The sequence below is a fragment of the Eptesicus fuscus genome, chromosome 21 (genome assembly GCF_027574615.1).
Source record: "Eptesicus fuscus isolate TK198812 chromosome 21, DD_ASM_mEF_20220401, whole genome shotgun sequence".
NCBI lineage: Eukaryota > Metazoa > Chordata > Mammalia > Chiroptera > Vespertilionidae > Eptesicus > Eptesicus fuscus.
In genome coordinates, this window is record NC_072493.1 from 46,615,516 (window position 1) to 46,635,287 (window position 19,772).

The 19,772-nt window shown below is 43.2% G+C and overlaps 2 protein-coding genes, 1 non-coding gene and 2 pseudogenes across 3 annotated transcripts in view; 4 read left to right on the forward strand and 1 right to left on the reverse strand.

Annotated features, from left to right (window-relative positions):
- The window catches only part of LOC129147642 (zinc finger protein ZFP2-like), a 60,122-nt gene that overhangs the window by 21,083 nt on the left and 19,267 nt on the right, over positions 1 to 19,772 (forward strand). The window contains 1 exon segment of the mRNA XM_054710554.1: positions 8,280 to 8,406. Within this exon segment, the coding sequence (XP_054566529.1) occupies positions 8,280 to 8,406 (127 nt within the window).
- Positions 1 to 19,772, forward strand: part of LOC129147640 (zinc finger protein 420-like) — a 90,521-nt gene that overhangs the window by 21,057 nt on the left and 49,692 nt on the right. The gene's annotated exons all lie outside the window — the stretch shown is intronic.
- On the reverse strand, positions 3,864 to 4,306 carry LOC129147649 (SS18-like protein 2; annotated as a pseudogene).
- LOC129147643 (zinc finger protein 91-like) lies at positions 11,546 to 15,009 on the forward strand (annotated as a pseudogene).
- On the forward strand, positions 16,059 to 16,165 carry LOC114229952 (U6 spliceosomal RNA). Its single transcript, XR_003615816.2, has one exon. It is a non-coding gene; the product is annotated as a U6 spliceosomal RNA (small nuclear RNA).

Sequence of the window (19,772 nt, forward strand, 5' to 3'; positions counted from 1 at the left end):
GAGATTAATCCTTGTCAATGAAGTCTCATTTAACATCCGAGAATTCATTGTGAAGGAAAGCCTTATAAATGTGTAATTATCCTTGTCTTGCACAACACAAGAGAATTCATACTGGAGAGAGCACCTGTAAATGTACTGTGTGTGACTTTGATAAGCACTGGGGATACCCGCACTGTGTTGCTTAATGGTAAAGTGTAGAACCATGAACTGGGTATTCAGCATTCATTTCCCTATCAAGGCTCATGCCCTATTTTGGGGCTAGATACCCAGTAGGGTTCACGCAAATGCAGCTGATCAGTGATTCTGCATTAGTTGAAGATTATTCTCTAGACGTTGCAGTGCGCTTAGGACACATGTCATACATGGTAGAAAATGAATGTGAAGATCCCAGTCATGAGAATATTACCTTCCTTTATAAATTCATTAAGGGAGCTTGTCCTAAAAGCTATGGCTTCAATGCAGCATGGCTTGCTAATCTTCCAGAGGAGGTTATTCAAAAGGGACATGGAAAAGCAAGAGAATTTGAGAAGACTACTCATTCACTAAGATTATTTTGGGAAGTTTGCCTGGCTAGTGAAAGGTCAACTATAGATGCTGAAGCTGTCCATATGTTGCTGACTTTGAGGAATTATAGACTACATCAGAAGCTTTGAGTTGGCTTTTTTGACAAAGATAGTAAATTCAGACAACATTATGATCTAATAAACTTTTTTTTTTTAATGAAAAAAGCATCAGAGAATTCATTCTGGAGAGAAACCTCATCTAATAAAGACAGAATATGCAAATTGACCATCATTCCACGACAAACATGGCATCGCCTACAGCCAATAATGAGGGAATATGCAAATTGACGCAACAAAGTTGGCGACGGCTGCTCTGAGCAGTGAGCATATGCAGGCTCAGAGCTGCGGGGGTGGAGTGGGATGCCTGCTATGGTCGGGGGTGGAGGTGGAGGGAGCTACAGGAGGGCGATAGGACCAGAGCAAAGGTGGAGGCAGCTCTGGCCAAAGCAAAGGCCGAAGTCAGCAACCAGAGCGAAGGCCCACATCCCAGGTGCCAGAAGGAAGCCTGTGCCGGCAGCCAGGCTAAGGAAGGCCTATTCTTGCATGAATCTTCATGCATCAGGCCTCTAGTAGATTTATAAGATATAACACAGCCTTTCATCAGTGTTCCTGCTTTACTGCACAGCAGAGTTCATACTTGACAGAAGACTTTCAGATGTGAGCAGGGTTATGAGTCTTTTCCTGAACATCACAGAAGTGATACTGGCAAGGCTTATGAATTTGAGAAATGTAGAAAAGCCTTTAAGTGTATCTGAGAGACTTTATGCTAAAGATAGTCCTTACAAATGTAGAGCATGTGCAAGAGTCTGTACCCACAGCTCAAAATTTACTGAGTAATGGACGTTTATAGTGGAAAAAATGCAAGAAAGCCTTTAACCTTAGGTATAATCTACTCAACACTTTAGGAATCATTCTAAAGAGGAAGAGCAATAATATAAATTTTTTATCCAAAGATTTAACCATGGTTTATCATTGAGAATGATCAAATAAGGTCTTACAGATTATGAGGCATATGTCAAAGTGTACATCTTCATTTATACGTCATACAACATCTGCTAATTATTACTGAATAGAAGCCCAGCAGATACAAAGAATGTGACAAAGCTTACTCAGTATGCAAACGTTACCCAACATCAGAATTCATATTGGAGAGAATCAATACAAATGTAAACAATTTCCTAAACTCTTTAATCAGCATCCGTAGCTTATTCCTTACATTGGCATTCATTGTAGCAGGAAACCTTAAAACTGAAGAATGGGAAATTGTAATGTTGAACCTACAGCCTCAGACAATATTGAGGATTGTAATTGGGTGGAAATTCTACATTCATGATATAGGAGGAAGGCGTTTTGTTCAAAATATACACTTTACAAAACTCCACGTCATTTATACCTTAAAGTGACTTTAACCTTTTGCACTCGGATGTCGAGTGTGACTCAACACGGCTAGCATTAGAATAAAGGAATCGAGAAAAAAGCAAGTGAGTGCAAAGGGTTACAATGTAAAAACTTGATCTGAGTATGTAATTGATAATGAATTTTAAAGTATCACTGAATTTACACCAGATAGGTAGCCAAAATGCCATTCAGGTATTGCTCTAAATCACAAAGTTTATTACACAGTGTATTCCAAACTTTAAATGTTGTTAGGTAATATTTTTATATTTGAATATATAAAAAGAATTGTTTCCATATGTACAATTAGAGTGTTATCTCATTTTAAAATATATATTTTTTAATGATTTTTTTTTACAGAGAAGATGGGAGAGGGATAGAGAGCTAGAAACATCAATGAGAGAAACATTGATCAGCTGCCTCCTGCACACCTCCTACTGGGGATGTGCCCGCAACCAAGGTACATGCCCTTGACTGGAATCGAACCCAGGACCTTTCAGTCCGATAGGCCTATGCTCTATCCACTGAGCCAAACCATTAGGGCGAGTGTTATCTCATTTATATTTAAAACATTTGAGGTATTTTAAAAAGGAAATATTAATGTGATTCTACTCCCATATCACTTGCTGCTATGTTTTATTCCTGGTTCATGTGTGAAATCATGCAGTTGATTGTCTCTGCCTTAGAGATTTTTTTTTAAAATATATTTTATTGATTTTATTACAGAGAGGAAGAGAGAGGGATAGAGAGTTAGAAACATCGATGATAGAGAAACATCGATCAGCTGCCTCTTGCACACCCCCCACTGGGGATGTGCCCGCAACCAAGGTACATGCCCTTGACCGGAATCGAACCTGGGACCCTTCAGTCCACAGGCCGACGCTCTATCCACTGAGCCAAACCAGTTTCGGCTCTGCCTTAGAGATTTTTGAGGTGTTGTATATTATATGGACTTTACTTATGCACATTTTTCCATGGAATATTGGCTGCATTGTAAGGTGCACATTTTTTCTATTAGGCAATAACACTATTGAATAAATCTTTAAATATATTTTTTTGATTTTTTACAGAGAGGAAGAGAGAGGGATAGAGAGTTAGAAACATCGATGAGAGAGAAACATCGATCAGCTGCTTCCTGCACACCCCCTACTGGGGATGTGCCCGCAACCAAGGTACATGCCCTTGACTGGAATTGAACCTGGGACCCTTGAGTCCGCAGGCCGACGCTCTATCCAATGAGCCAAACCGGTTTCGGCTATTGAATAAATCTTTAAAAATAGTTCTTGAGTTTTATAAATGATGTCATCAAAGTTACTCCCTTTACTGTTCCAATGTGTTCAGATGAAAACTTTCTGAGGGCATTCCATTTGTGGTTTTGATGTTTAGGTGAATGAAGTACACTCAGAACACTGATGTCGGTGTAACAGGTTTTCCATAATTAAGAGGAATATTGCAATACCAGTGACACTGTTGTACCCAGGATGCAGAATAGCATGAACTCTGCAGTTGGAGAGAGGACACCTTTCCCAGACATATTAAGGAATGTCTTAGTTTATTTGTATCTGTTTTCCTTAGCATTGTTGTGTCATTTTCAGTGTGTAAATACGGTCATTTTCACCGTATTTGTAGAATTGATTGTCTTTATGTGTTTATCTGTATATTATATGTGGTGTCTTTTCTGGCCTCCGATGTCAATACTAAGGGGTGATATTTAATTGGCCAAAAGCAATTAAATACTTATATAGGTTAAACATAATACTCTGGTCCTTCTTACTCTAAGTTAGAGGTTTTATAAACAGATCATATCTTTTTTTTTTTTTTAGGGAATCTGCTTAATTATTAAAATAAATACACTGAAATAGTTATTTTAATTCTTCACATTTTCACACTCAAAAGAGACACAGATTTCCTTCATGTTTTCAGCAGCTGAGTTGGTAGAGATCCTGTCTCTGTTTCACAGGAAATGTATTACTTTCAGTTACTCCTCACAACAGCCAACTGGAAGATTATTCCATTACTTTTGAAGGACTGGTTGGGTTGGCATCTGCAATGGGAGCCAAATAAATGAGATTTCCATGTAGCACATGCTGGTACTGGACGCACTCGTTCGCCCAGCCTGTGTTCTGAAACTCCACGATACAGGTCATTCTCCTCCAGGAGCCACTGGATTGTCTCCTTGCCTCTCAGCCAGTCTGGTACGAAGGCCACTGACATCCCGGGAAGCCAGGTCGCAACCCGGTCTCAGGCCCCGGCAACCCCCACGCCGCTAGAGCAGAGCCAACCAGCAGCTTCACACCCACCCGCAACAGGTCATATCTTTAACGTAAATAAAGATTTATAAAACTGTAATGAATTCCTATATTCATAAAAAAAAGGAAAATAATCAAAATAAAGAGAATATAGTGATGGAATTAAGTAAACTGATAATAGTTATTATAACTGTTTTAAATATTGTTGATTTTAAAATTGTTTTTATGCCAAATATGAGGAAAACTTAACAGGAGATATTCTACATTAATATCAATATCCCATTAACTGGATTATAGAGACTACTAAAGTAAAAAAAAAAAAAATTCATTTAAAAATGCATTCCCCAACACAAAAACTTCAAAGAACATAGCTTACAACTAGAAAGTTTCATCCATTGAAAAATACATAAATTAAAATATCTTTCCCACTTTGTTGGATGGAACCTTATCTCATCAGGTGCCTAACCGTGAATGGATATCTGGGTATGTCCCTGACACCCCATCCACCTGCTTCCCTAACTCAAGCTGCCTCTCCATTCAGATGGGGGGACAGGGAGGGGCTGAGAGAGCAGGCTGCCCTTCCCCTCCCCCTCCTCACTGAGGGTTTAAGGATCCAGGCAAATCACAGGCAGAAAGTTTCTGGTTTCAAACCCAGTCTGCCCGCCTTTTGAATTCTCTGTAACTTCCCTGTGAGAATGTGTTACCGGCTGTGAAGATCCTGGAAAGACACCTCCTGGGACATGTGCAGCTGAAGGGCAGGCCAGCCAGTAGCTCTCAGCACCGCCTCTGGGATCTGGAAACTTCTGTGTGAATTCCAGATGCCTCCTCCCCTCTTTATGCTTTGCCACCCCCGCCATTTACTCGCTAGCACCCCAATAAAAGAACAGCCCCTCTATCTGGGGAGCCTTGTGCCATCAGAGGGCACCTGGCCCTTTCCTCCCTTTAAAGAAGCAAAATACCCGCCCTCTCTCTGCTCCTGTCTCTTCTCTCCCTGGTGATCCTGTCACAGCCGCGTCACCAGCCAAACCCCAACAATGACGGGGGAACTCCACCAGGAGGGGCTGTCCCTGTGGGAGGAGGTGAGGGACCCAGGGCTGCCCCCTCGCTCCTGCCCCGCCCGCCCTCCCTCTGTCCCCGCACAGGCCCCGCCCCCACCGCGGAGCCGCTCAGCTCAGGCGCTGGCTCCGCCCATCCCGCAGGGAGGCGCATGCGCAGTTCCTGGCAGACGCGGAAGCGGCTGTGGAGGGGAAGGTGGCGGTTCCCTGAGGAGGTGTCTGTGCTTTAAAGCCGCTGCTCTCCGCCCCCCTTCCCGCAGGGCATGTCCCTGACACCCCATCCACCTGCTTCCCTAACTCAAGCTGCCTCTCTCTCTATAAGGCTGAGGGCGCTGCGGTCGCTGAAGTCCGTGGTGAGGTCCCCGCCCCGGAGCCCCTCACAGCGGTGAGTCCGGTCCTGGGCGGTTGCGCAGTGGAGGCGCCGCGTTCCTTTGGGGGAAACTGAGGCCCGGCCCGCGGTCTCTCCGCCTGTGGCTGTGGGACCCGCCTGCCGCGTGGTTTTCCTGCTGAAAACCATCCCCGGGGCCGCCGGTCCCCTCGCGGGGCTGGGAGTCTGGGTCAGGGGGTTCTCGCCCTTTTCCCCTCCCCGCCCGGCGCTCTCCGTCCACAGAGCCCGGATGGCTCCCGGCCTGGGGTCTGCACCCCGCCTTCCTAGGCCCCCCATTAATAAGGGGTCTGAGTGCCCGGGGAGCACAGTGTCCATGGGGAGGGGCTCAGAGGGAAGAACGCGGTGTCCCCAGAAGAGGTGACCTGCCCGCAGGGAGGGCTTTGTGGGGGCGGTGACTGCGGGGGGCGGGGACCGGGTTGGGGGGTCAGGAGGGGAGGGAGAGAGACAGACACGTGGGAGGAGGAAGGGCGGTGAGGGGTCCACAGAGGGCCCATAGGGGTGTGGGGGGGCTGGACGGCGATGGTGGGAATGAGGGGGTAAGTCCCTCTTGTCCATTCTCTGGAACTATTGAAGGATGGACTGGATTGAACTGGATCTTGGTTCCCAGAGCCCATCTATTCATGGTGAAGTCGTTTGATGAGCATATTTCAGTAGCTAACTTTCCCCAAGGGCTTTCGCAAATTCTCTGTAATTTCCTGGGAAAGGAGGAAGGAAATCTGCCTGGAAACCTGCACGTGTACAAGTTCCTCCTTCCCCCCCTCCCACTCCCCACAGGTCTCAGGTGAGCTGGGTCTGGTGTCTGTGCCCAGCGCTACTGAGAGCAGCTCTGGGGAGCCTCCCAGGCCCCGGGAGGGAACTGGTTAAAGATGCCAGGACCCGGGCCCCAGGGCAGGCTTTTTCAGGGGAGGGAAGGGGTGTTGTGTTGGGTTTGGGGTTCAGCAGAGCAGCACATGCTCTCAGTGCTGTAGGAGTCTGTGGAAGTCTTTGGAAGGACAGACACATGAAGACAATAAAACCCCTCACAGTGTGGTCTCCATGTAGGAGCTCATTGTTCCTGACTCTCCTGTGACCGAGGACAGGAGGGGGGTGCCTTTTCCTCATTTCCAGAACCTTCTACTGTGAATATGAGGTGAGCTAACAGGCTGTGCAGACGCTTTTGAAGACAAATTCTGTGACTCAACATACTGTCACCTGAGGAAACAACCCAGACCCCATCAGGACCAGGACCACATGGCAGCTTCTCAGGTAAAAGATGTGTCCCATGGCAGGGGCTATATTTGCTTTTCCTTGAACACCTGGTCATATATTTCTCTTTCCCTTCCCACGCCTGTGTCCCCTCTGCTGCCCCTGTTACCCTCTGTCCTGTTACCCACAGCTGGCTGACTCACTGCTGCTTCTCCCTCTGCTCCCTAAATCCCCCTTTGTGTCCCTGCACTCCCTCCCCCAATTCTTTTTTTTCTTTTCTGGGAAGTATATTTTATTTACATTTTATTTATTTATTTTTAAAATCTATTTTATTGATTTTTCACAGAGAGGAAGAGAGAGGGATAGATAGTTAGAAACGTCGATGATAGAGAAACATCGATCAGCTGCCTCTTGCACACCCTCCTACTGGGGATGTGCCCGCAACCAAGGTACATGCCCTTGACCAGAATCGAACCTGGGACCTTTCAGTCCGCAGGCCAATGCTCCTATCTACTGAACCACACCGGTTTCAGCTATATTTTATTTTTTTATTTTTTTGTTGTAATGAACTCTAAGGTTTTATTTATTTATTTATTTATTTATTTATTTTTTTTTCTATTTTTATTTTTTAAAATTTCTTTATTGATTAATGTATCACATATTTGTCCTCATCCTTTATTTACACTTTAAAAATCTGTAACTAATCTATCTCTTCCTCCTTTCCACCCCAGAGACTTGGGAATGGAAAGAACAGGCACCTCAAACACCTACTCCCCACATACCAATAGGCACCCCATGACTCACACCCACAAATGAAAGAGAAAGAGGTCCGAACCTCCCTCTGAGAGATCCCCCAGGTCTGGGGGAGCAGGAGGGACCTGAGGGGTGAAGGGTGGGTCTCTTTAGAGAAGGAAGGGACAGAGCGGGCAAGTCAGTGTGCAGGGGTTGGAACGTAGTCCCAGGCCCATCGCGTCCTCTTCCTTCGTACCCTCCTGCCTCTGCTGGTGAGCGGTCTACCTTCTGCTCCTCAACACCAGACACAAAGCACAGGCTCAGCCACTAGCGGTCAGCTCTCTGGACACAAAATACTTTTGCTTTGTGATCTCCTGATGTGGTCACCACCAGGGAGGTATGTTTGCTGAGGGCAAAGTCCAGGACCTCAGCCCTGTGGCCCCACTCTGTTCGCTGAGCCAAACCCGCTAGGGCCTGCCTTAATTTTAAAGTTTATTTTGCTGTAAAGTAAAATCTGTTCTGTGGGTTTGTGGACATGTGTCATCCTCATGCGTCAGAAAACATCAGAGAATGTTACTGGGGCAAAGTGTGCTTACTGGGTAATTCAGGATACTCCGCTAGGTCCAAACCTCTTCTCCTAACACTGTTTCCATGTTGGGTGACAGTATGAACTCCTCTGGTGACCTCTTGGTAACTGTGTCTTTTCTTTCAGGGACCGTTGACCTTCAGGGATGTGGCCATCGATTTCTCTCAGGAGGAGTGGGAGTGCCTGGACCCAGCTCAGCGGAAGTTGTACCTGGATGTGATGGTGGAGAACTACAGAAACCTGGCCTCCCTGGGTGAGGATGACTTCCTTCCCGAGTTCCTCCTCCACCTGCAGGGTTTTGTTTCCTTTATTATTTTAACATCTCTAGGGCCTTCTGCTTTCTGTGTTAGATTCTTGCTCTCAAGGAACAAATTGGGCCCTAGCTGGTTGGGCTCAGTGGAGAGAGCACCGGTCTGCAGACTGAAAGGTCCCAGGTTTGATTCTGGTCAAAGGCAAATGTCAGGGTTGCTGACTCCCTCCCCAGTATGGTGTGTGCAGGAGGCAACCAACTAATCAATGATTCTCATCATTGATGTTTCTATCTCTCTCTCCCTTTCCGTTCGTGTCTGATAGCAATGAAAATATACATTTTTAAAAAGAGGAACAAATTGGGGGTAGAAAAGAAAGGCTTTGTGAAGTATGTGAATTAGGAACTCAGTGTTTTCACACTTTACATATTGTCTACATTAATTAAGGTACTATCAGAAAATAATATTTTAGAAAGTCATTTCTAGAATATTCTAATATTCTACCATGTCTTCTGGGCAGAGGACAACCTGGATTGGAATTGGGAAATCCTCTTATCAAAATTCACACTCCATTTACTTTTATTTTTAAATATATTTTTATTGATTTTTTTACAGAGAGGAAGGAAGAGGTATAGAGAGTTAGAAACATTAATGAGAGAAACATGGATCAGCTGCCTCCTGCACACCCCCCACTGGGGATGTGCCCGCATCCAAGGTACATGCCCTTTACTGGAATCAAACCTGGGACCCTTCAGTTCGCAGGCTGTCTTTCTATCCACTAAGTCAAACCAATCAGGGCTATTTTTATATATTTTAAGATTTTATTGAATTCAGAGAGGAAGGGAGTATTAGAGAGAGATAGAAACTTCACATGGGCATTAGTTGATTTTTTTGTATGTGCCCTGACCGGAGATCAAACCTACAACTTGGTTATATCTGTACAATCCTCTAAGCACCTGGGCTACCTGGCCAGGCAGTTTGGATTCTTTCACTGACTTCTGTGTATCTAGGCTTCTGTCATGTCTTTTCAATCCTTGCTGTATTATTTCTGTATAGTAGTGAGTAATACTTTATTGTTTGTACTTCAGTGTATCCATTCACTTGTTGACAGACCTCTTCATTGCCTCCAATTTTTGTAAATTATGAATAAACAGCCCCCTTGTAGGCTTTTGTGTAGATAAAAGGCTTAACTTTCTGCTTTAAGAGTCAGGAGCCCTATTACTGAGTGTATATTTAGTTTTATAAAAACCACCAGAGCATCTCCCCAAGGGGCTGTGGCATTTGGCTTTTCAGCAGCAGTGATTGGAGTTCCAGTTGCTCCACGTCACAAAGGCATTTCGTGGGGTCAGTGTTCTGGATTCTGACCTGTTCAATGGCCATTTAGTGTTTCTTGCCTGTGCTGTTTGTTACTTCTCATTGTTATAATGTGCATTTCCTTAATGACATAAGACGTGCCAGATCTTGTCACACTGATTTTCTATGAGTATGTGTTTTGTAGTGCTGTGCGTTAAGGTGTTTGGCCCTTTTCTGGTTGTTTTGTCAATGTTGAGTTTGAAGACTTCTTTGTCTGTTTTGCATAATTGTCCTGTGCCTGTTGACTTTTTTATTAATATATCTATCCTGGAGGCCTGGTGCACGAAATGCATACTGGAGAGGGTCCCTAGGCCTGGCCTCCTGGCCTCCACCTTCCCTTGCTAGCCGAGAGTCCTGGGATTGCTTTGAATGTTTAGGTCACTTTGGTTCTAATGACAGCTGATACTGTTAGCATTTCAGAGTAGGATCATGGAATGTGTTTTCCAACTTACTGATTTCTTCTTTAATTACAGCCAGCAGTGTGTGTGTGTGTGTGTGTGTGTGTGTGTGTGTGTGTGTGTGTTTTTTGTTACTCCTCACCCGATGATATTTTTCCCATTGAGTTTTAGAGAGAGTAAAATGGAGGGAGGGCGGAATTGAATGAAAGAAAGAAATATCATATTGACGTGAGATAGACACATTGTTTGGCTTCCTCACTCGTCCCAAATGGGGTTCGGATCCAAGCTGCAACCATTTCCTGGGTGGCCCCATGCTCTGACCATTGAGACACGCTGCAGAGGGCAGCCAGCAATATATTATGCTTCACAGCATACAAGTCATGCACCTTCTTAGGAAGTAAACTGTTAATATTTTTTCAATTATGCCGTTATTCATGTAAATACATTCTTTAATTTGTTATTTTATATTAATATTTGTTACCTTGCAGGAACACAGGTAACTTTGTTGGGTGCTTTTACATAGCATGTTTTGAGAAATTAATTATATCTCTATATCTATATTTTTAGAAATGTGCACTCTGTGATTTGCAATATAGAATTCTGTCACCTGTTAGCAGAGATCATTTTATTTATTTTCAATTTTTTTTGTGACCATGAGAAATATTTAAAATATCTTAAGTATCTTAAACTCCTAGTGTCAACTGCATTAAAAACAGCGCAATTTCATTTTTACCCGTGTACCCACATAAGTTGATATCACATTATCTTTAATGTGTGACAGCAGAGATTTAACATTTTATTTCTTTTATATATTTTCAAATTACATTTTTATTTCAGAGAAGGAGATGGGGGGAGAGAGAGAGAAACATCCATGATGAGAGGGAATCATTGATTGCCCCCCCCGCCCCCCACTGGAGAATGAGACCACAACCCAGGCATGTGCCCAGACCAGTAATCAAACTATGACCTCCTGGGTCATAGTTAGAGCCTTAACCACTGAGCCATGCCATGCAGACTATTCCTTTTTATTTTCTAAAGTTCCACAGGAGAAATCAAAGTGATACATGTTTCTCTAATGGAACACCACAAATAGAACATGCACAAATGCACTTCCCTCATCTTTTTCTCTCTCCAGAGAAGAAACGGGGTTTGGGAGTGTTTTTATAATATTGCTATTGTGTGCCAGGGGGTTTGAGCAGATATCATTGGCAAATGTAAGCAACTCTTTGTCCCCCTTGGATGTGAGTTTTCCTCATTGTGCTATCTTGAGCTTTCTTTGAATTCTTCACTTCCTCGGGAAGTATTCCAAAATGTCATTTGGTCAATACCTGCTGATAAATTCAAAGTGGACGCACCTGATTGTCAAAACAGATTTTATTTTCTTTCAGCTATGCCATCTGTAGATACCCAGGCCTTTATGCCAAATCCCGGAATAGAAGTTTTATTCTCTGAAATAATACTGGTAAGATATAAAAGGTGTCGTTTTGATAATGTACACTTTTTTTTAATTTTTTAAAAAAAATATATTTTTTATTGATTTTTCACAGAGAGGAAGGGAGTGGGATAGAGAGTTAGAAACATCGATGAGAGAGAAACATCGATCAGCTGCCTCCTGCACACCCCCCACTGGGGATGTGCCCGCAACCAAGGTACATGCCCTTGACCGGAATCGAACCTGGGACCCTTGAGTCCGCAGGCCGACGCTCTATCCACTGAGCCAAACCGGTTTCGGCTGTTACGCAATCTTGGAAAGGAAATCTGGAAAAACTAGGAATTCGAAAAGTCTGTGGTATAAATAATTATTTGAATTGTTTAAAATGTAGGGTGGGATTAAACTGGTCAATCATTTCTAAAATATATAGATTTATAATGTACCTATGAAATTAAAATGTGTTAAATTTGGCAATTTTTATGATTTTTTAAATTAAAAATATATTTTTGTTGATTTCAGAGAGTAAGCGAGAGAAAGAGGGAGAGGAAAACATCAATGATGAGAGAGAATCATTCATTGGCTGCCTCTTGAATGCCTCCCATTGGGGATTTGTCCTGCAGCCGGGCCATGTGCTCTTATTGGGAATCAAACCGTGTGATCTTCCTGTTCATATGTTGAATCTCAACAACTCAGCCATGCAGGCAGGTCAATTGGGTGATCTTTTATTTATTCATTTTTATTATTGTTATTATTAAATATGTTTTTATTGATTTCAGAGAGGAAAGGAGTGGGAGAGCAAGAAACATCAATGATGAGAGAGAATCATTATAGGCTGCCTCCTGCATGCCCCCTACTGGGGATCGAGCTTGTGCCCTTGACTGGAATCGAACCCAGGGACCCTTCAGTCCACAACCTGACGCTCTATACACGGAGCCAAACCATCTAGGACAATTTGGTAGTCTTTTAAACAAGAAATAATTCATTCTTCCTCTGACAATGAATGTTTTGTATTTATTTCTTATCTATGATTATAATAAATTAGGAAAGCTTTTTCTATAAAACCCTCTGGCTTTAATGAGTATCACAAAATGGTTCTTATGGAACAAATGTACATGTTTAATGAAATTATAACAGTCACTAAAGGTCTTTCTATCTCCTATTATCACCAGAGTATACATAATGGAGGTAGCAGTTATCAATGGATTGAACATTTGAAAAACTTTAAGCAAGAGTCATATCTTAATCATCACACAAGTGAGCGTGCAGAGGACCATTATAAAAGTGGAAAAGTGTTTGACCAAATGTCCATTCCCAACATACATCAGGATATTCCTATTGTGGAGAAGACACACAAAGGAAGTCAACGTTTCAAGTCTTTTCAACAGTCTACAAATTGCAATGAACAAGAGAATATTCATACTGGGGAGGAGACTTACAAATGGAGGAGACTTACAGACTCCCATACGTGTGGGAGAGTCTGCAGTCAAATAATCAATCAAAATAGACACACAAAAATCCATAGTGGAGAAAAACCTTATCTATATAAAGATTCTGGTAAGACATCTATTTGGCCTTTAGGTTGCACTCTAAATCAGAGAATTCATCCTGGAGAGAAGCCTTACAAATGTAAAGCATGTGGCAAAGCCTTTAAATGTCATTCATCTCTTGTTGTACATAAGGGAATAATTCATACTATTGCAGAACTTAACAAACTTAGGGAAAATGAACAAGGCTTTAGTCAGTCCTCAGGACATATTCAACATCATAGAAATCCTAGGGAAGTAAAGTGTTATAAGTGTTCAGAATGTGGCAAAGTCTTTAACAGACCCTCAACCCTTAGTATTCATCAGAGAATTCATACCGGAGAGATCCCTCATGAATGTAGAGAATGTGGCCAAGCCTTTAGAAGTTCCTCAGGTCTTAGTAAGCATCAGAGAGTTCATACTGGAGAAAAGCCTTATAAATGTAGAGAATGTGGCAAAGCCTGTAGAAGTTCCTCTGCTCTTAGTAAGCATCAGATAGTTCATATTGGAGAAAAGCCTTATAAATGTAGAGAATGTGGCAAAGGGTTCTATAAGTACAAAAGGCTTAATCTACATCACAGAGTTCATACTGAAGAGAATCCTTATAAATGTAGAGAATGTAGCAAAGTCTTTACATGTTCCTCATCCCTTAATCGACATAAAAGAGTTCATACTGGAGAGAAGCCTAATGAATGTATAGAATGTGGCAAAGCCTTTACCTGTTCCTCATCCCTTAATTTACATAAGAGGGTCCATACTGGAGAGAAGCCTCATGAATGTAGAGAATGTGGCAAAGCCTTCATCCACTCCTCATATCTCAAAAAACATCAGAGAATTCACAGTGGAGAGAAGCCTTATAAATGTAGAGAATGTGGCAAAGCCTTCTTTCACTCCTCATCCCTCAATAAACATAAGTGTTCATCCTGGAGAGAAGCCCTATAAATGTGGAGAATGTGGCAAAGCCTTTGGCATGTCCTCAAACCTTAGTAGCCATCGGAGAGTTCATAAAGTAGAGAAACCTTATAAGTGTGGAGAATGTGGCAAAGCCTTTAGCCAGTTCTCACACCTTATTTATCATCATCGAGTTCATACTGGAGAGAAGCCTTATAAAAGTAGAGAATGTGGCAAAGCTTTCATCTACTCCTCATCCCTCAATAAACAAGAGAGTTCATAATAGAGAAAAGCCTTATAAATGTAGAGAATGTGGCAAAGCCCTTAGATGGTCCTCACCACTTACTAAGCATAAGAAAGTTCATCCTGGAGAGAAGCCACATAAATGAAGAGAATGTGGCACATCCATTGGCAGCTACTCAAACCTTACAGCACAGCAGAGAGGTCATACTACAGAGGAGCCTTATAAATATAAAAATGCAACAAAGCCTTTAATCAGTGTTCCTGCCTTCTTGTACAGCAGAGTTCATACTTGAGAGACGTATTTCAGATATGAGTAGCCTCATAAGTCCTTGACCTGCAGTGAGAACTTATTTAACATCATAGCATTCTGACTGGGAACAAGCCTAATGAATGTGAAAAATGAAGTGAAGCCTTTAAAAGCCATTCATGTATTACTGTACATGAGAGACTTCATATGAAGGAAAACCCTTGAAATGTAGAGCATGTGCAAGATCCTGTACCTATAGCTCAAAATTTACTGGATATCAGAGACTTTTGTAGTAGAGGAAAGCCTTACACTGTAGAAAATGTGAGAAAACACTGGCTGGCTTGCCTTAGTGGTTTAGCTTGGATGTGTGAACCAGGAGGCCAGGGTGCAATTCCTGGTCAGGGCACAGGCCTTAGTTGGGGCCTCACTTCCAGTTGTGGGTCTTGCAGGAGCCAGCGGATTAGTGACTCCCTCTCATCATTGATGTTTCTATAGCCCTGTCTCTTTTTCTCTCTGTGCTATAGCAGTGGCATCTAAACCTCTTCCTCACCCACATCAGCCTTTCAGGTTCATATAACTTCTCTTCAGTAGTTTGGAATTTTACTAATGCTGTAACTGACATCAGAATTCGGCAAATATACGGGCACATCCCCAATAGGAGGTATGCAGGAGGCAGCTCATCGATGTTCCTAACTCTCTATCCCTCTCCCTTCCTCTCTGTAAAAAATCAATAAAATATATATATATATATATATATATATATATATATATATATATATTTAAAAATTTGGCAAATACATTGCTTTATGTTCATGAAGTAGGTAGCCCACCATTTAATTTTATGCTGGATTCTAAGGTTTTGAATATTATTTTTGAAATATAAATTGGCTTCTGTGTACTTTATAACTGGAATGATTTTTCTTTTCCTGATTTTCATTGGAATCCTGAAGAATTACTCAGTGTTACCTCATTAACTTTTTTCTTGGGGTACAATCAATCGGTGTAAAACAGATTTTATTTTCAGTTACTTGAATCTGGACCATGGTCTTTATGGTTTTGTTCTGTTCTGGACAAACTATTGGATCCAGTTCATAGGAATTCTATGTCAGCTAGACATTAGTTCCATTTTTGGTACTATATTGAGGAATATGGAGGAGGTGTAAAATATACATAAGATATTTTTTCACACGGTCATTAGGAAAATAGTTGAAGCAGACATTGTCCCTTAGGATAGAGGGTATTCTTGTCTTCATTTTGTCCAGAATGCATATTCTGCCATGAGGTTAAAAGCTCTAAGTCAGAGATTTCAGCATCATTTATCTCATGGCACATATGAACTAACTACTGAAATTCAGTGGTCCACCAAGATACATTTTGACAGTATGCCAAAACAAAGGTATGATTTTGATTCATGCACACCACACAGCTATTACTGTGTTGCTTGTTGTCATTTGTATTAGATATTCTATGGATAATGTAGTCTGTGCTACTTACTAAATAGTCAGATGTTTCTTCTAAAAATTCTTGCAGCACACCAGTTTGCCCGTGTGACACTACTTGAAAATCTCTGGTGCTCGCTTTGGCAGCACATATATTAAAGTTGAAACGATACAGAGAACATTAGCATGGCCCCTGTGCAAGGATGGCATGCAAATTCGTGAAGCGTTCCATATGAAAAAGAAAATCTCTGGTGTAAACATGTCCAATCCGTCTTGTCTAATGTGTCAGTTAAGACCACTTTTTTCCTTACTGATTTCTGTCTGAAAGAACTATCCATTGATGTCTATGGGAAGTTAAAGTCTCTTACTATGAATGTATTAATTTTAAGATGTCAAAAGCTATATTCTTCTCAATCACTTAAAATATAAATGGAATAAATGCTTCAACCAGAAAATACAGGGTAGCTGAATGGATAGGGAAATCAAACCCATACATATAGTTGTCTAAATGAGACCCTCTTCAGATCAAGAGACAGCATGAAATTAAAGGGTTGGGAAAGAGTTATTTCATCTGTACCATTCGGTCCTAAAGATCCTTTTCTGCAGAGAATTTTGCTGTACTGAGAAATGTAATCATGGACTGTACATGTAATAGATACGAGAATAACCATGCTCAAAGTTAGCTGACCCATGTGGAAGCGCTGACTCTTAAGTCAGCAAATAAACAGTTTTTCAATACCAAGAAACCTATGGTGCAAGGAGTGGAGCAGGTCAGAGCAGGCCTGCCGGGAATCTCAGGTAAAGATGCCTCTCTCTTCTGGAATAATTCATCAATTATTAAATAATTGATGGCTTTGCATTTCATTTCTTTTTTTTTTCTTTTTTTTAAATTTCTTTATTGATTAAGGTGTCACATATTTGTCCTCATCCCCCCATTCCCATCCCCCACCCATCCCCACGGATGCCCCCACACCCCTGTTGTCCTTAACCATTGGTTAGGCTCGTATGCATGCACACAAGTCCCTTGGTTGATCTCTCCCCCCGACCCCCACCCTCTCCTACCCTCCCTCTGAGGCCCGACATGAGCGAGATCATGTGTCGCTAGAAATACACTTATAAGAACCGAATGTGAGACGAGCAATAATAGTTATACTGACAGGCAAATGAATCAGTCTGTAGTAAGTTTCTTTCTGGACCAACAGTTCTTTTGAGACCCAATTTCAATGTCCAACAGTTCCTTATGTGTACATGTCGGCACTGACTTTTCAGCTCTGGATGGTGGACAAATAGTGGTAATGCAGGTCCGACTCCCTGTGGTTTGGTCTCGCCCGGACGCAGGGGCGCGGCTTCACCCAGAACTGGGACCCAGCATCACCCAGGCCCCGGGGCGCGTGGCCTCACCCGGACCCAGGTGTGTGCGGCCTCACCCGGTCCCGGGATCCAGTCTCACCCGGACCCAGGGGCGCGTGGCCTCACCCAGACCCGGGATCCAGCTTCACCCGGACCCAGGTGTGTGCAGCCTCACCCAGTCCCGGGATCCAGCCTCACCCAGACCCAGGGGCGCGTGGCCTCTCCCGGACCCAAGGGTGCGGCCTCGCCCGGACCCGGGACCCAGCCTCACCCGGATCCAGGGGCTCATGGCCTCACCCGGACCCAGGACCCAGCTTCACCCAGACCCGGGACCAGACTCACCCGGATCCAGGGGCACACGGCCTCACCCGGACCTACATTCCATTTCTAAAATTTGGAAATCCAATAAAGGGAAAAACTGCCGTTGGAGTGGAAAAGTGATTTCATGGAAATGAAAAACTTTAAATGCCAGGATTGCAATACTAATGTCAGATAAAACCTAGACTTTAAAAGAGAGGCCATAATAGAGGTATACTTCATAATCATAAAGGATCGATTTCTTCATGCAAAGTACCTGAGTATATAAAGCAAATATTGTTGGACATGGGGGCAGTGACTGATCTGTTTCACTTTCTGTTTGTTTGGGATGTTGATTTGTAGGATTTATGATGTATACTAGATGCTTTAAGATGTGTGACTTAAAACCACCTTTTCCCCTCTTATAGACTACTAGAGGCCCAGTGCATGACATTTGTGCAAGCGGGGGTGTAGGGGGTAGGGAGAGGCCCCTCAGTCGGGGCTCCCAGCCTTTCCAAGGCTAGGAGCCCTCAGGGGATGTCCGACTGCCATGGAGGCCAGAGAGGCTCCCTCTAGCCGCCAGTCCAGTTTCTGGCTGAGCAGTGCTCCCCCGGTGGGAGCACACTGACCACCAGGGGCAGCTCCGCCATTGAGCATCTGCCCCCTGGTGGTCAGTGCACTTCATAGTGTCAACCCATCATTTTGCCATTTGGTCAATTTGCATATTACCTTGTTATTATATGGGGTTTTCACTGAAAAGATAGGTTCCTTATATGCACGGAGCATTAATTTTAATGGCGAGTATTTTATTTCAACTTTGTTTTTTGTGTTGGTGTCAAATCGCAAACTCTACTGTAAAATTTGAGGTGATATGATTTAACACTATGGACCACAGGGCTTTGTGGGAGCGGTGACTGCGGGGGGCGGGGACCCGGGCTGTGGGGTCAGGAGGGGGAGTGAGAGAGACAGACACGTGGGAGGAGGAAGGGCGGTGAGGGGTCCACAGAGAGGGGCCCATAGGGGTGTGGGAGGGACTGGACGGCGATGGTAGGAGTGAGGGGGTAACTCGGGAAAGTCAGAGTTCATGGACTTAGCTCACATATGGTTTCTATGTCTTGACTAAATTATAACCATTTTAATTTCAGTAACCTGTTCAATGAGAGTGTACACCAAGCATGTCAAACTCAAAAGTGATCATAGGCCAAATAAACAAGGTTTAAGTTTATGTGCTCTGCAAAAAAAACAATTTTCAATTTTCATAGAAATGTAGGTTTATTTCGATAGAGACATGCTGAATACAAAGGGCTGAGATAAATGAATAATCATTAACAAAATAATATATATATATTTTTTTTATTGATTTTTTACAGAGAGGAAGAGAGGGATAGAGAGCTAGAAACATCGATGAGAGAGAATCATCGATCAGCTGCCTCTTGCACACCCCCCACTGGGGAATGTGCCCGCAACCAAGGTACATGCCCTGACCGGAATCGAACCTGGGACCCTTCAGTCCGCAGGCCGACGCTCTATCCACTGAGCCAAACCAGTTTTGGCCAAAATAATATTTTAATAAAATTAATATTTGTCTTGAAAATTAACTTACCAGACACTGAATAACTGCACAAATTAATAAGTGTAACGCAAATACACCTATTTTTCTTGTTCTCCAAAAGAAAATATTTCTTGTTGCGCACACCAAACAAGTCAGTCCAAGACTAATGACCTGGCAATTGACGGCTAAAATATTCGCTGCTAGTATTACTGGAGAAAAATGGTGTGCCTGCACCTGAGGCACCTAAAAGAAATGAAGGCAACACGATTATAGTAATCAGTCCTTAGCGAATGTTGTAGTTTGTTATTAATAACTAGAGGCGTGGTACACAAATTTGTGCATCGGTGGGGTCCCTCTACCTCGAGATTGAGGCCTATGCAGGGGGCCAGGGGTAGCAGCTGGCTGGGCAGAGAAGCCTCTGGAATTTGAGTGGCTGGGGGGACAGACCAGGGGAGATTGGGTAGCCAGGGGGAGGGGCCATGTGAGCTTGGCTGGCCAGCACCAGGGTGGGGGTTGCGGGAGGTGGGCCCTGCGGCAGGGGGGAGGTGAGAGGAGGAAGGGACCGCAGGAGGTTGATTATATAGGCTAACCATAATACTCCGCTCTGACTTACTGTAAATTAGAGGTTTCTAAAGAGGTCATATAT